This window comes from Canis lupus, chromosome 1 (assembly GCF_003254725.2).
Source record: "Canis lupus dingo isolate Sandy chromosome 1, ASM325472v2, whole genome shotgun sequence".
Lineage (NCBI taxonomy): Eukaryota > Metazoa > Chordata > Mammalia > Carnivora > Canidae > Canis > Canis lupus.
Window position 1 is genome coordinate 34,031,049 of NC_064243.1, and position 14,933 is coordinate 34,045,981.

The window sequence follows — 14,933 nt, forward strand, 5'->3', positions numbered from 1 at the left end:
CTGTAGATGAGAATCATAAAAGAGTGCTTTAATCTGTTTTTATTTTACTTTGTCTAAGATTTAATTTATCTATTTGGTAAAATGAAGTAGGGGGAGCAATGGAGGCAGAGGAAGAGGGAGAAGCAGACTCCCTGCCAAGCAAGGGCCTTAACTCAACTCTGGGCTTGATCCCTGAACCCTGGGATCATGACCTGAGCTGAAGGCAGACACTGAACCAACGGAGCCACCCAGGCACCCCAGGAATACTTTAACTGGTTTTTAAATGAATATTATCGGTGTCTTCCCTTTGGCTGTTTCATCCCAATGAGTACCTAAGGGAAAAATAGGATTCTATTAAAATGGGATGCTATATTTTTTCTCTCTTAAATTATTGATGCACAGATTTTGTGTTATACTAATGAGTAATAAAAATCCAACACTCAAATGGTGTGGCTCCCAGGACTTTCCAATATTAACCTATCTAACCCTCTCAATAATCTTGGGAGGTGGATGCTTCTATTGCCACCAGTGTGAAGGTAGTGAAACTGAGGCACAGAGACATTAACTTGTTCAATATTAGAGTCTATGTGCTCAGGTTGAACTTGCCTGTACTTTTTATTCAGCTCTTAGAGAAGAATTTGGAAAAAAAAAATATATATATCAGGATGAAGGAAGTCATGTATATTGTGTTTTGAATGTGGCAGATGGAAAAATAATGGTGCTTCATGCACATTGTGATGACACAGAGATGGTATCCTGTTTTTCTTTTTTAACAATCAGTACCTTTTACTGGATACATTATTGTTAATTTACTAAGATTACTTGTAAGTGTCAGGCCCGGTGTTCTCAGTCTTAGACTATGAGTGAATAATTGGAAGAAAGAGCCCCAAAATGCCACCCAAAGGGACATGCTCATGCACTATCTTTTTCTGACTTAGACTTTGTTTGGTTTAGTTTCATATACTGTACTTGAGATAGGATTTAAGCTATTCATTTATTCATAAATTTAAAAAATTTTATTGGAAGTTTTCCATGTACCAGGGATGCTGTGAGGTCCTGAGGAGTAAGATGGTGAATAGAACAGTACAAGTACATTTTTTACTTTTTGTATTCCGAGAACAGTGGGAACAGACAGACAATAAGCAAATAATGTCACAAGTGGAAGTAACATAACTGCTCTGATGAAAACAACAAAGAAGAGGAATGTGGTACTCCAGGGATGGATGAGAGAAGGCGTTTGGCTAACACGTGGTGATCATAATTTGTTTTCCCCTCTCTGTCTTCAGCCCTATACAACACATTGCGGGCACAGGGAGGAAGAACAGAGGGAGGGCAAGTTACAAAGAATTGATGGGGAGCAGAGTTGTCAGGGATATAGTGCATAATCCAAGGTAGCCACAGGGGAAAGAAAAAAGAAAAACCTAACCTGAGCAGTGTAACATATCCAGTAAGTTCCTTGCATATATTACTATATCATAGAAAAATAAGTAGTATTTATGGTAACTACCATGTTCAAGAAAAGTTAGTGCATATTTATTCTACTCAACCTGGTAAAAGAGGGAGGAACACAATACTTTCAGAGTGATTTCCATTAACAGAGTTAAAGTATTTTATTGTTTTAGGCCATATGTGTCAGTTTTTTGGCAGTTTATTTATCCAGAATGTTGAATAAATGAAGTTACTGCCTCCATTTATACAAATACTTAAAAGAGACATGAATATTAATTGCAAAAGTGCCACTAGATAGAAAGATAGTAGACCTTGGTTTCTCATTCCAGTTGGTAACCAGGCCCTGGATAGCTATAATTGAGAAATAATTGATTGCTTTACTTTTCTTCCTACCTCTTATTGCCATCTGCCATTATATTATTTGTTTATCTCTGAGTCCAAAACCAAGTGTAAGAATCATTCAGAATAGACTTTGTCTTTCTTGCTGATTAATATGTATTAGAATTATTTTTAGTGTTTAGAATAGTGCCTGGTTTATGAAAGGTACTCAATGAATAGTCACCGGAATGAATGAATGAATGAATGAGCTAATCACACAAGTATGTACGTAACAACTGTTATGAACAAATGAAATAGGTGAAAGTATTTTTAAACTATAAATATCCATACATGCAAGGTGATGCTATTTATTTGAATGTTAGGGGGAAAAAAGTCTGCCATAGGACAACTTATTTGCTTATTTATTTATTTTGTACTGGTAGCTTTCTCTTTAAACATTTAATTCCTAAGTATTTATCTTCCTTTATATCCATGATTGTAATACTGACCTCTACTTTTATGCTTCTCTAACTCCCTTACCCCCAGTTCAGTTACTCGCTAAAGTAGAGATTCTTAACCCCGAGCCAGTGAACCTTTGGGAAATCCATTGTTACCTCCTGTGGCCTCATGTACTCCCTAAAATAGAAAACTGAGTGTAGTGACTTCTATGTGTTTTACTGTAACTTTTATCTGATTCTTAGAATCTGTGACCCTCAAGTTTAAGAATCATTGCTCTAAAACTTTTCTTTTTCTTTTACTCTTTGTTCCTCTGTTACTTTTTCCTTTTCTCCTTGAGATGGGTTTCATTCTCCTTTTTTTTTTTAATGATGATATTTTGGTATTTTAAAATGCTTATTGTTTGTCCCCAGTGTGTGGTATTCTTGGTTTATCATATGCCTCTGATCCCCACCCTTTTCTCTGTCTCTCTTTTGTCTGGCCAACAGTGTGGGGATGTGCCAACTGCAGAGTTGTCCTATCCAACCCTTCTGGGACATTTACTTCTCCGTGCTACCCTAATGACTACCCTAACAGCCAGGCTTGCTTGTGGACCCTGCGAGCCCCCACCGGCTATATCATTCAGATAACGTTTAATGATTTCGACATTGAAGAAGCTCCCAATTGCATTTATGACTCATTATCCCTTGATAATGGAGAGAGCCAGACTAAATTTTGTGGAGCAACTGCCAAAGGCCTATCATTTAACTCAAGTGCGAATGAGATGCATGTGTCCTTTTCAAGTGACTTTAGCATCCAGAAGAAAGGTTTCAATGCCAGCTACATCAGAGGTATGTAAACCAAAGGCGGCGCCAACCTTCTGCTTTCATTTAACATGTTCTACAATAAACACAAGGACCAGAAGACAGAGTTATGCTCTTTTATGTGAATGTGAATGATTAGGATTAGAATTTAAGGGCAAGAATCTGTTAATATTCTCTGAACATTCTCATTAGCAATATATAGTTACCAGATCCAAAATCTGGTTACAGTAGAACTGAATTTTTTATATTGTTTATATGTAGAATATTTAAAGGCTGCTTTGAACAGATTGTAGATATTCCACAGCTAATAATTAAAAGCTGTAATTTTAACAGCTCTTCACTGAACATTTCAAACATTCCTATTCAGAAATCATTTTATTTTAGACTTTTAAGATGTTGCCCTTTTAAGGAACTATGCTAGGGGACAAATATAAAATATTAGCATATAAATTAAAATAAAAAGATCTATTTATAACTTAAGCTAATAAACAACATAGCCTGAGGAAAGCCCCTTAGAAATGACTAATGAAAGGCAAAAAATATTTCTATCAAGCATAGTTCCCAGATTCTGGCATATTGTAATATTTGAATAATCTCGATCTCTCTAAAACCTCTCTTTGCTTAAGGAAAATTCAAGCTTTAAGACTAGCTTCTTAAGTGGATGTCATTTCTGAAAGTAAGAATAAAGAAAGGCACCATTAGGAAAATGTCTGACCCTCATTACTATAAATTGTGTTTTTGGTGGCAGAGTCATTTACTATTAGTGACTGACATTAAGTATATGTGTGGTTAATTGATATTGTGTTTTAATTTTTAATAGTGTTTTAAAAATTGTAAAATATTATAGGAAATTTGAAAATAAAAAAGAAGCAAATTAGAATTGCCCATATATCATAACCTAGCCATAACCTCTAATAAAATGTTGATGGACATATTTCCTTTCTACCCTTTTAATAACACATGTTGAATACTGGCTTCCTATTACATAAATATTCCTTTGGGTAAATAGACCTGTAAGGTCCTTTATATTTAAAAAGTAGACTAAAATCCATGATTCTGTTAAACTCCATCATGGATTTTTTTTTAAAGGTATTATTTGTTTATTCATGAGAGGCAGAGGGAGAAGCAGAAGCAGAAGGAGAAGCCGTCTCCATGCTGAGAGCCTGATGCGGGACTCGATCCCGGGGTCTCCAGGATCATGCCTGGGCCGAAGGCAGGCGCTAAACCACTGAGCCACCCAGGGATCCCTCATCATGGATTTTTAACTAGAATATTTATATTAAAATGATGTTTTTATACCATAGACCTATTCTTGATATATATTGAAATATATTCAAACTAGCATTCCTATGAAGCCAGCATTAAACAGAATTTTTGAGGAGAGCTGCTTCTCTCTCAATCAGTAACTGTTTTGCAGTGTCTATTATATTAACATAGGGTTAAATTCATTGTATTATTTACTAATTTCACATATGTCACAGAAAGACTGGGCTAATTCATTTTATTTTGACTATATTATGCAGATGATAATAATAATCTGTATTAGTAATCAGTAATGTTAGTAATCGGTAATGTTAGTAATCCTAGCTGTACATTGACTATAGCAGGCACTGTTCTAGAGCTTTCCAAGGTGTTAATTTAATTCCTATTGACCACCTGTGTAATCGGTGTCATTGTCCTTCATTTTATGGAGAGTGGTAAAGTAATGTCCCCAAGGTCACACTGCATTTTGTGGAAGAGCTAGGATAGGAAGTTGCATTGTCTGCTCCTTTTACCTCTGCTCCTTGCTATCCCTCACAAAGGAGCCCAGATGCTCCGCGGTAAAGGAAATATAGTTTAAAATTTCATTTTTATTTTTATTTTTTATCAGAGTGCCTCTCTTTCATAGGATTATTTTCACCTTTGTTCCTCAAATAGCCTGGTGGTGGGGAAAATGAATAGGATATGGGGTAGCATAGGAGTGTTTAGGAAGAGTAAAAGGCAATTAATTATTAATGAAAAAAGAACTATTAGCTATTATGTTTAGAAATATATTTTGAAAAATAGCATATTTCTGGAAAAAGTGTACAGACAGAGCTTTCTTGAAATAATAGTTTCCTTAATTTGGGTTTTGGGTTGTTGTTGTTGTTTCAGTTCAGGGATTTAAAAAAGATACTTATCAACTTGGTTGGGTATACCTCAGAAGTTTTGGTGTGGGATCCCACCATGATTAGACTTAATATGGGTGGGATCCATATTGTTATTATTATTGGTACAAGGTAATGGAGAGTCATAAAAGGAGGGGCAAAAGTCAGTGCAGAGCGGTGGGGTGGGAATGGGCATATCAGATGTTTTGCATCTCATTAGTTCATGTTTGAAATTAATATATTTTTATCTGTTACTATGTTTTGTCCTAGTTGCTGTGTCCTTAAGGAACCAGAAGGTCATTTTACCACAGACAGTAGATAGTTACCAGATATCTGTTGCCAAAAGTGTCTCTATTCCAGAGCTCAGCGCTTTCACTCTCTGTTTTGAAGCAACCAAAATTGGCAAGGAAGACCATGAATGGATAGCTTTCTCCTACTCCAATGCCTCCTTCACACAGTTACTTAGTTTTGGAAAGACCAGGAATGGCTACTTTATTTCTATTTCTGGTTCAAAATGCTTCCTGAACAGTGTGTTACCTGTGAAGGATAAAGAAGACATTTTCACAGAAAGCTTTGAGCAGCTCTGCATTATTTGGAATAATTCTCTGGGTTCTGTTGGTGTAAATTTCAAAAGAAACTATGAAGCAGTTCCATGCGAGTCTACCATCAGTAAAGTTATTCCTAGAAATGGGAAATTGCTGTTAGGCTCCAGTCACAATGAAATTGCCTCCCTAAAAGGGGACATTTATAACTTTCGACTTTGGAATTTTACCATGAATTCCAAAATCCTCTCCAACCTCAGCTGTAATGTGAAAGGGAATGTGGTTGACTGGCAGAATGACTTCTGGAATATCCCCACGCTAGCTCTGAAAGCAGAAAGCAACCTAAGCTGTGGTAAGTCTGCCCATATTACCTGCCCCCCTTTTTAAAGAGCATTATTCTATGAATGTTGGTCAACAAGAAATCAAACACACATACATGTATATATAGTTGTTAGTGAGCTTTTTATTTTTAAAATGTTATATGTTCAGCCATACAGAGTATATACATTTGATTACAAGCCTTGTTTATTCAATTAAAGCTTTTGGTTCTACCATTTTAAAGTTTTCCTGATGTCATAAAATGTCACCCAGTTTATCACTGACATAACAGAAGTTGTAACTGTCATGCCTCAAATAGAAATGTTACTACCAGGACTGAAACAAAAGAAATTAGTAAGTTACTGTTTTTAATCACAAAGATGATACAATAAAAAGTTGATCTTTAGGGATCCCTGGGTGGCGCAGCGGTTTAGCGCCTGCCTTTGGCCCAGGGCGCGATCCTGGAGACCCAGGATCGAATCCCACGTCGGGCTCCCAGTGCATGGAGCCTGCTTCTCCCTCTGCCTGTGTCTCTGCCTCTCTCTCTCACTGTGTGCCTATCATAAAAATAAAAAAAAATTAAAAAAAAGTTGATCTTTATGAAATTTCCATTATGTTATTTAAATAAACACCACCTTAAAGAATGGTATTTACTCAGCCAAGATAAAATATCAGAGCTTTTTCCATTTTATGGAAAAATCTTTGATAATCAGGAATTATCCATTTTTTTCTTTGAACTTCTTTCTCTGAAAATGATCAGTTGTCATAGGAGAGGGGGAAGCAGGCTCCCCACTGAGCAGGGAGCCTGATGTCGGGCTTAATCCCAGGACTCTGAGATCATGACCTGAACCGAAGGCAGACGCTTAACTGACTAATCCACCCAGGAGCCCCTTTGAGAGACTTTAAATTGATATTACTGGAAGTAGCTAAATGCCAAATACTTAGGAAAATAATTTTATATAACTACATTATATTAAAATAGACTTCTATCAAGCATTCTCTATGTATATAAGTTAATTGTGGAAGTCTTTATTATAGGACTGATGAAAATCCTAAAGGAGAAGTTTCATTATCACTTTTGAATGTCATATGACTAAATCTAAAGTGCTGATAATATATCAGCACTTTAATAATAATATAAATATAAATAATATATATATTATTATATATAACATATACATTATATATAATATATATTATATAATATAAATATAATAAATATAAATATAATATAAATATAAATAATATAAGTTATTATTTTTTCAGTCACGGAGATAACTTTCATTAAAAGAGGAAAGAAGAGGTCTGATGCTAAAAAGTAATTCTTATGTGACTGTGGAGGATATTTTATCAGAAATTCATTCCCAATCCTTTGAGCAGAGTAGGATCCCTTTGAAGACATGAGACCACCTCTCCTGTTTCCCTGGCCTGTGTGTGCCCTGCTGCTCTGGGGAACTCTTGTCACATAACTGTCATTGTAATTCACCCATCCCTCCTTGTGGTTCATGGTGCTCCTGTAAATGGTGGGAGGCTATTAAGTGATGCCATTTGAGAGGTATTTCCTTGTGGGTTGTTGGACAGAGGGTAAACCACAGCCATGTTCCAGAAGAAGACTGGAGGACTTTGTAAGAGCCAGTGGTGTTCCCGGCATCCTCTCTGTTTGACTAGCTACAGAGGGTGGTCGGGGACCCCTGAGAAGTCTTTCACTCAGTGAGAAAATTGAGAAGATATCAGGTGTGCGTGTTTGGTGTGGGATGGTGAGCAGCGAGGGGGCAGAGATATTTTTCCTATGTCCAGGGTGATTATCTTTATCCCAGCAGCCTGTTTTCACCATATCCTTGGCTATTATTAAAAAGTCATAATATAAAAAAAAAAAAAAAAAAAAAAAAAAGTCATAATATAGATCACTTAATAGTTGCCTTTCTGTGGGGCAATATTTGAGGACTATGGCAACCAAAAAAAAATTGACTAGATGTATTAATAATTGCTAACACTTAAATTATATACTTAACTTGAATATTTAATATGTATTTTCTAGGTACTGTTTTAAGACTTTACACATATTAACTCTTTTCTACAAACATAAATCTTGTGATGAGGGTTTTATTACAAACCCCGTTTTGCAGATGAGAAATCCAAGGCACAAAGAAATTAAGTAACTTCCCCTGCATTACTTAATTAGTGGCCAAGCCAGGAAGTGAACCCAGGAAGTTTAATTTTAGAGCTGTGTCTCTTACAAGTATAAATTAGACTGTCTTTTAGAATATGCAGGACTAAAAGATGATATGTACTAGAGTAGCTAATTCTTGCCTAGATGAGGAGTATGAAGACCCAGGAGTGATCTGTGGGAAAACACTAGCTTTCTAGAGCATAAACATTATATTTGTTTTAAACAAAATTAGTAAGATTTCTTTCCTGCATTGCTTCTTGGATACATTAATATAAAATGTGAGGGATATACATGGATTCCTGAACTTCTCTAAGAAATCCTCTAGACCCAGGTGGTTGGCAAACTAGGAAGTCCTACTGCAGGCCACCTATTTTTGTGAATAAAGTTCTATTGCAACACAGCCATATTTCGGAGGTTTTGTATTGTCTATAGCTGCCTCTGTGCTACAGGGACAGGGTTGGTGATTGTGGGAGACTCTAAGTTGACCCACCATCCTAAAATTTTTACCATCTGGCCCTTTAAGAGAAAATGTGCCAATTCCCTGAGATGAGTCCAAAAAATCATGAGGTCCAACGTTCTGAAGCACACACTTTGGACAACACTGGAAAAGACCTACTAGAGCTCCTGGGCCAGAGGGAGTGAACCAGCCACTTGTGAGCTCATTCAGCCCTCAGACATTGATGATGGTGGCAGCATTTCTCTGTTCTCATTTATTTATATTTGTTCCACACAATGCTTTTAAATGATTTATTTCAAACATTAAAAAAATAGATTTCAAGTAAAAATAAATGTTTGGATTTTCTGGCAAACAATAAACTAAGCCTGAGCCAGTGCTGTCAGGCCAGCACAGCTAGAGCTAGGTGGTGTCTGCTTCTTGGGATGAGGGTGCTCCTCAGCCCTTACCATTCTTTGTATTCTTTCTCCACCAGCCCCATCTCATCTTTAGATTGCCTTCTGGCCCCATGAGGCTTTTTTTTTTTTTTTAATTTTATTTATTTGACAGAGCACAAGCAGGGGGAGCAGGAGAGGGAGAAGAAAGTTCCTTATAGAGTAGGACTTGATGTGGGGCTTGATCCCAGGACCCTGAGATCATGGGGTTTCATGACCCAAGCTGAAGGCAGATGCTTCACCAACTGAGCCATCCATGCACCCCCCGATTTCCCCCCAATAGGCATTTCTGCTTGGGAATCCCAACTTAGGCCAGTCCCTTCACTTAATATAGGGCAAAAAACTGAAAATTAAAAAAAAAAAAAAAGTGGCTAAGGCAGTGGGTGCACAGACACGCCCATCTCCTCTCCCCCTTCCCCAGGCTTTATTATCTGGATATCCTCACATTTTTTTTAACACTGTTTTTAACACTCCTTCCCCAAGGCTTAAGATTATTGAGATGCATTGAACATATGCTTGTCTGATTCAGTCATCTGTAAGTTTTCAAAATGATTTCATTAAAAGAGTAGCACAAGTCACTGAGTCCGTGTATTTGAATTCCTTTAATTTTTATAGAGGTCTTCTTGACATTCCACAATGACGCTAAACACCCGATTCCGTGGATTCAGATATCCTGGGCTGTGTTTCAGGAGTCATCACGGGAGAGGGTGTTCTCTGTTGCTCAGTCATCAGCTTTGGGAGTTGAATAACCCTAGTCACTTATTAACTGGCAGGAAATACCTGTAAGAGAGATGCTATCTAAGCTTGTTAGCTAAGCAGAACTTCAACAAATGAAAAAGGTTTGTTTGATTAACATTTTAACCTTTCCTTTTTTCTGGAACATTTTGGCTTGCTGTTTATGGTAACAGTAATTTCCAAAAACTAATGATTGGTACAGTAACCAATGGGAAAATAGAATTTCATGCCTAACATTCCTTTGGACTGACAGTGTCTGTTAAATATGACCTTTACTTCCAGATTTAACTTGTGGAAGAATGAACAGATTTTCCAAAGGTCTATTGCTTGAGTAAATTATAATATGAAAATAAGATGGTAAAACAGAACTGATTACATCTAACATTAAAACATCCTGTCATTTGTTTCAAATAGTAAATATCTTCTGCCTTAATAAAATCAACATATTATTTTTTTAAATTTTATTTATTTATTCATGAGAGACACAGAGAGAGAGGCAGAGACACAGGCAGAGGGAGAAGCAGGCTCCATACAGGGAGCCCGATGTGGGACATGATCCTGGGACTCCAGGATCACGCCCTGGACTCAAGGCAGGTGCTAAACCACTGAGCCACCCAGGGATGGATCCCAAAATCAACATATTATTAATTAATGTTTCAAAAATTTCAGAATTAGGCTGTTTTGTTATCCTACACTATTCTAAGCCTAGTTCAGGAGTATACCTTAATTAAGAAATTTTCAGCAGGGTTTTTTTTTTTTTTTTTAAACATAGATCATCAAAAAAATAAAAATAAAAAAATAAACACAGATCATCTTGTTAGTCTTTTTCAGAAAGAAATGCTTTATTTAGCAGTAGCTCTTTTTCATTTTATAGCATAATCCTTTTTCTTAGATTTTTCATTTTTCAATTTTATTTTATTAAATATATTTTATTTACATAATTTTGTTAAACATATTCAGTTTTATGACCTCCATGGATAGACGATTTTCTTAATGGACTCTTTATTTATAACTGCAAGTATTTGCCTGTGTTATGATTCAAGTTTAGATACTGGCTAATGTCCATCAATTTTCACAAAGAACAAACAGTGCCTTCTATATCAGTTTTACTTATTTTCCTTATGACTGCTCTTTCCTGAGGAGTGGTACAGTATAACCCAGTGAATGGTCTAAGTTCAAAAAAACTACATATATTTTACAAGCATTTATTAAACACTTCCATTTATTAACCATTTGTGGATATAGAGATAAGATACAATTCGTAAGTATACAACTTTATGTTATTCTTTTCTAGAAATTTTTGGATTTGTCCTGACTTTTGTTTTCATTTCCAAAGTTTTGTGCTTGATTACCAATGCTTCATCAACAGATTCCTGTACTTTCTTTTTCAATTGTTACACTTCTGTCCTTCACAGCCATAAAATTGTGACTCATTGTTGATGCCTTCCTTTCATCCCTAAAAAATATTGAGTGTAGTATTTTTGCATAAACTGAATTATTTTTTAAATAATAAAAATAAAATTATCTTTACAAAGGACTTTATTCTTTGAAGATGATCCAAACTCTATGAGCATAAATGGCTTCCAGAAATAATATTATTTTAAATATATTTATGAAAAATTATAAAGTTCAATTTAGTAATAACTGCAAAGAGGGAATTGAAAGTAATATTTTTTTCCTCATTATTGTAGAATGTAAGATGTGTTATTGGCCACACATCAGTCTTTTTTTTTAACACAACCTGTGTAAATAGTGACTCAGTGGCAAGATTTTGGAAGAACAACAGAGAAGAAAGATTAACAGCTTGCAGCTTTTCATCACCTGTTTATTTTCGGTGATTACATTTTTTAAAAAAGATTTTACTTATTTGTTCATGAAAGACACAGAGAGAGAGGCAGAGACATAAGCAGAGAGAGAAGCAGGCTTCCTGCTGAGAGCCTAATGAGGAACTTGATCCCAGGATCATGACCTCAGCCAAAGGCAGATGCTCAACCGCTGAGCCACCCAGGCATCCCTGGTGCGTACATTTTCAAGGAAATTTGCCTCTAAATTTTGCAGTTAAATATTAAGCAAGTACCTTTAAAAACCTCTGTGGTATCCACAAACATCAGTGAACACACTTAGGTCACGTTCTGAATGTAATTCCTTGATAATAACTATATTATTATCCAGGAAAGAAAATTGTCTCTTCTTCCTTAACAATCTGGTTCATAAACATGTCTACCTAGGAAAACTGATTGTGTGAATGACTTTTTTTATGCAGATATGCTGAAAATATGAAATGGGTGGAAATAAAAAGTTAGTATATATACTTTTTATATTTTATGGTTTTTGTCGATGGAATTTGGTGTATTTATAAAGCTTTCATTTATCAATATAATTTCCTTCCAATTAAATTTTTCACTTGTGGGGCACCTAGGTGGCTCCGTTGGTTAAGTATCTGGCTTGATTTCTGCTCAGATCCTGATCTCAGGGTCGTGGGATCGAGCTTCATGTTAGACTCCACACTTAGTGCAGAGTCTGCATGTTCCTCTCCCTCTGCTTCTCTCCTCACCCCTAAAAGATAAGTAAGTAAATAAATAAATAAAATCTCAAAAAATGAAATAATAAATGTCACTTGTACTTATACCATGTAGTGTTCAGATTTAATTTCTATTGCTATATTGAATCATAAAACAGTGTTTATTTAATATTTATAACTATTAATTTGCTAAACTGTAAATACCAAAAAAGAGGCAACCGATGGTTTAAATATTGAGGAATGTTATAATTTCCTGTGACAAGGATGTCACAAAATGGAATTTATACTTGTTACCATACAGTGAAACTGAGGAAATGTTAAGAAAATTGTTAAATATTTTACTCTAAATCATAACTCTACTGATTCTTTCCTCATTTCCACCTCGGAGCTCCTTAATCTACTGCAGTGGAAGTGTAGTTAGTCTAGAAATTTCTTTCCCACACCATCTCCTTATCTCTTTTTGTCTTCCAGAGATATTGTATCAGTGTCAGAAGTGGCCTAAGGAGCCTTTGACTGCCAACACTGTGTGTAATTTGAGAAGCACAGGAACTCCATCCAAGCAAGGGTCTCTCTCTCTCTCTCTCTTTCCCTAATGTTGCAGTTGCTGACAGTTCCTCATGTTGAGTTTTAAAGCTTTTTTTTAGTTTTCAGAAATTCCTCACTAAAATATAAGTACCTAACAAAGAAGTAAGGTTCTGCAAGAAGTGGGTATAAGTGATGGGAAAGAATGGTGGGCAGAAAACATTGATGGTAAAATTATACCTCAGTCCTGACAAGGCAGGCCTCAACTTCTACCTCCTCAACTGCCCTTTTTTCCATAGTACACTTGTCTGAGTTTTCAATCTTCCAAAGTCATTCTCCCTGTCTCTGTTTTCTTTCATAGCCAGGCTTCCTCTTTTTGCATTCACTTCTCAAATGATGGTCATGAGTTCATCATTCCCACGCTCCTGAAGCTAATTCCTGTACAGTTACTACCCAAATTCCAATGCAAGTTAAAAGTCTTCTCGGTTTTGATCATTCTTGACCTTCCTGGTGTACATGATATGGCCACACCTTCCGTGAAACTTCCTTCACTTGAATTCTATAAAACCACCTTCTATAAGAACTATTTTTACTTCTGAGATTTAGAACTCTTAAAAAAAAATAAGATACTTAAAAATAGGCATATCTATGGTTCCATCTAATCTCTACCCTAGCTTGAGTGATCCCAGACACATCTATAGATGCTGTGGCATTATTTCTTGGCTAGGCCTCTCACAGAAACCTGTATACCTGCCCATGGATCCAGATGTCACTCAGTTCCCATTATTGGACTCATTCATCCCACCCTACCTAAGTTTGCTTTCCTTTAGTATTTCTTCTTTCCTTTTATGAGATCATTATGTACCAGTTTCTCAAGTTAGAAACCAGAAAAATATCCCCTAGTCTTCTCTTTCTTTCTAAGTGATTTAAATTTGAAACCATCTTTGATTTTTTTTTTTTTTTTTAATTTTTTAGGGATCCCTGGGTGGCGCAGCGGTTTAGCGCCTGCCTTTGGCCCAAGGCGCGATCCTGGAGACCCAGGATCGAATCCCACGTCGGGCTCCCGGTGCATGGAGCCTGCTTCTCCCTCTGCCTGTGTCTCTGCCTCTCTCTCTCTCTCTGTGTGACTATCATAAATAAATAAAAAAATTTAAAAAAAAAAAATGAAACCATCTTTGAGGCTCCATAGCCAACTAAGAGGGAATATACATTAAGAATAAAAACTATTATTAATTTAGACTTGATATCATGAATACAATGAGGATGGCAAGAAAAAGATGGATACAAGACATCCAATTTTCTCACTTAGTTTCCTTTCATATTTTCCTTTTCCTCTAAGAAAGAGGAAGTCATTCATGATGCATCCAGAGATTTATTCGGTAAAGCTTGAGTAACCACCTGCTATGTGTGTGGGATATGTTATTGGAAGACAGAGTCCCATTATTCATGATGCCAACATTCTATTAGGCCCTCCACTGGTATCCATTACCTATATATCTGATCATTCCTGTGCTGTACTCCAGTGATGCCATGTCACCCAGGTTCCCAGAACTTTTCACTGCCATCTTGATATTTCAGTAATTCTCTCTGCTAGTAATTTCCATTTCTAATTTCTTGTCCCTACATTAGTATAGTGACTCCTGATATTATTCACAGGCATCCTTTTTTGTAATGGATTCTCTTTTCTCCCTTCTCATCAAGCTGTTGGTCATGCCCTCCTTTGAGCCACTGAGTACTTCCACTTAACGCATTCAGAGAACTGCGACTCTGTTTCCCATTTGTGCCTCTCTGAGAGCACTGACACTGTCTTAGAGTATTATTCTAGCCTATGTGCCTCACACACTAAACAGTGATTACATTTTTGTTGAATGAATATGTAAATGACTATGTTGAGAGCGTCTTGCCAGTTCACATCGCAGACCTGCCTGTAGAGTTGGGCTTTTCTGAAGATTCCTTCCTTGGGCTAGGTGCCTGAGGTAGTTGAGAATGAAGAAATCATGATTCATGAGCTTCTGTTAAATTGTTGGGATGCTTTCCGCTTATGCACATCAATCACCTAATACGACATCTTTTGTTGGATCACGTACTTGCTCTGCCTTCATGTAC

General features: G+C 36.3%; 1 protein-coding gene across 1 annotated transcript in view; it reads left to right on the forward strand.

Moving 5' to 3' along the window:
- The window catches only part of ADGRG6 (adhesion G protein-coupled receptor G6), a 137,233-nt gene that overhangs the window by 62,183 nt on the left and 60,117 nt on the right, over window positions 1-14,933 (forward strand). Inside the window, 2 exon segments of the mRNA XM_025422435.3 lie at window positions 2,691-3,032; window positions 5,402-6,025. Coding sequence (XP_025278220.3) covers window positions 2,691-3,032; window positions 5,402-6,025 — 966 coding nt within the window.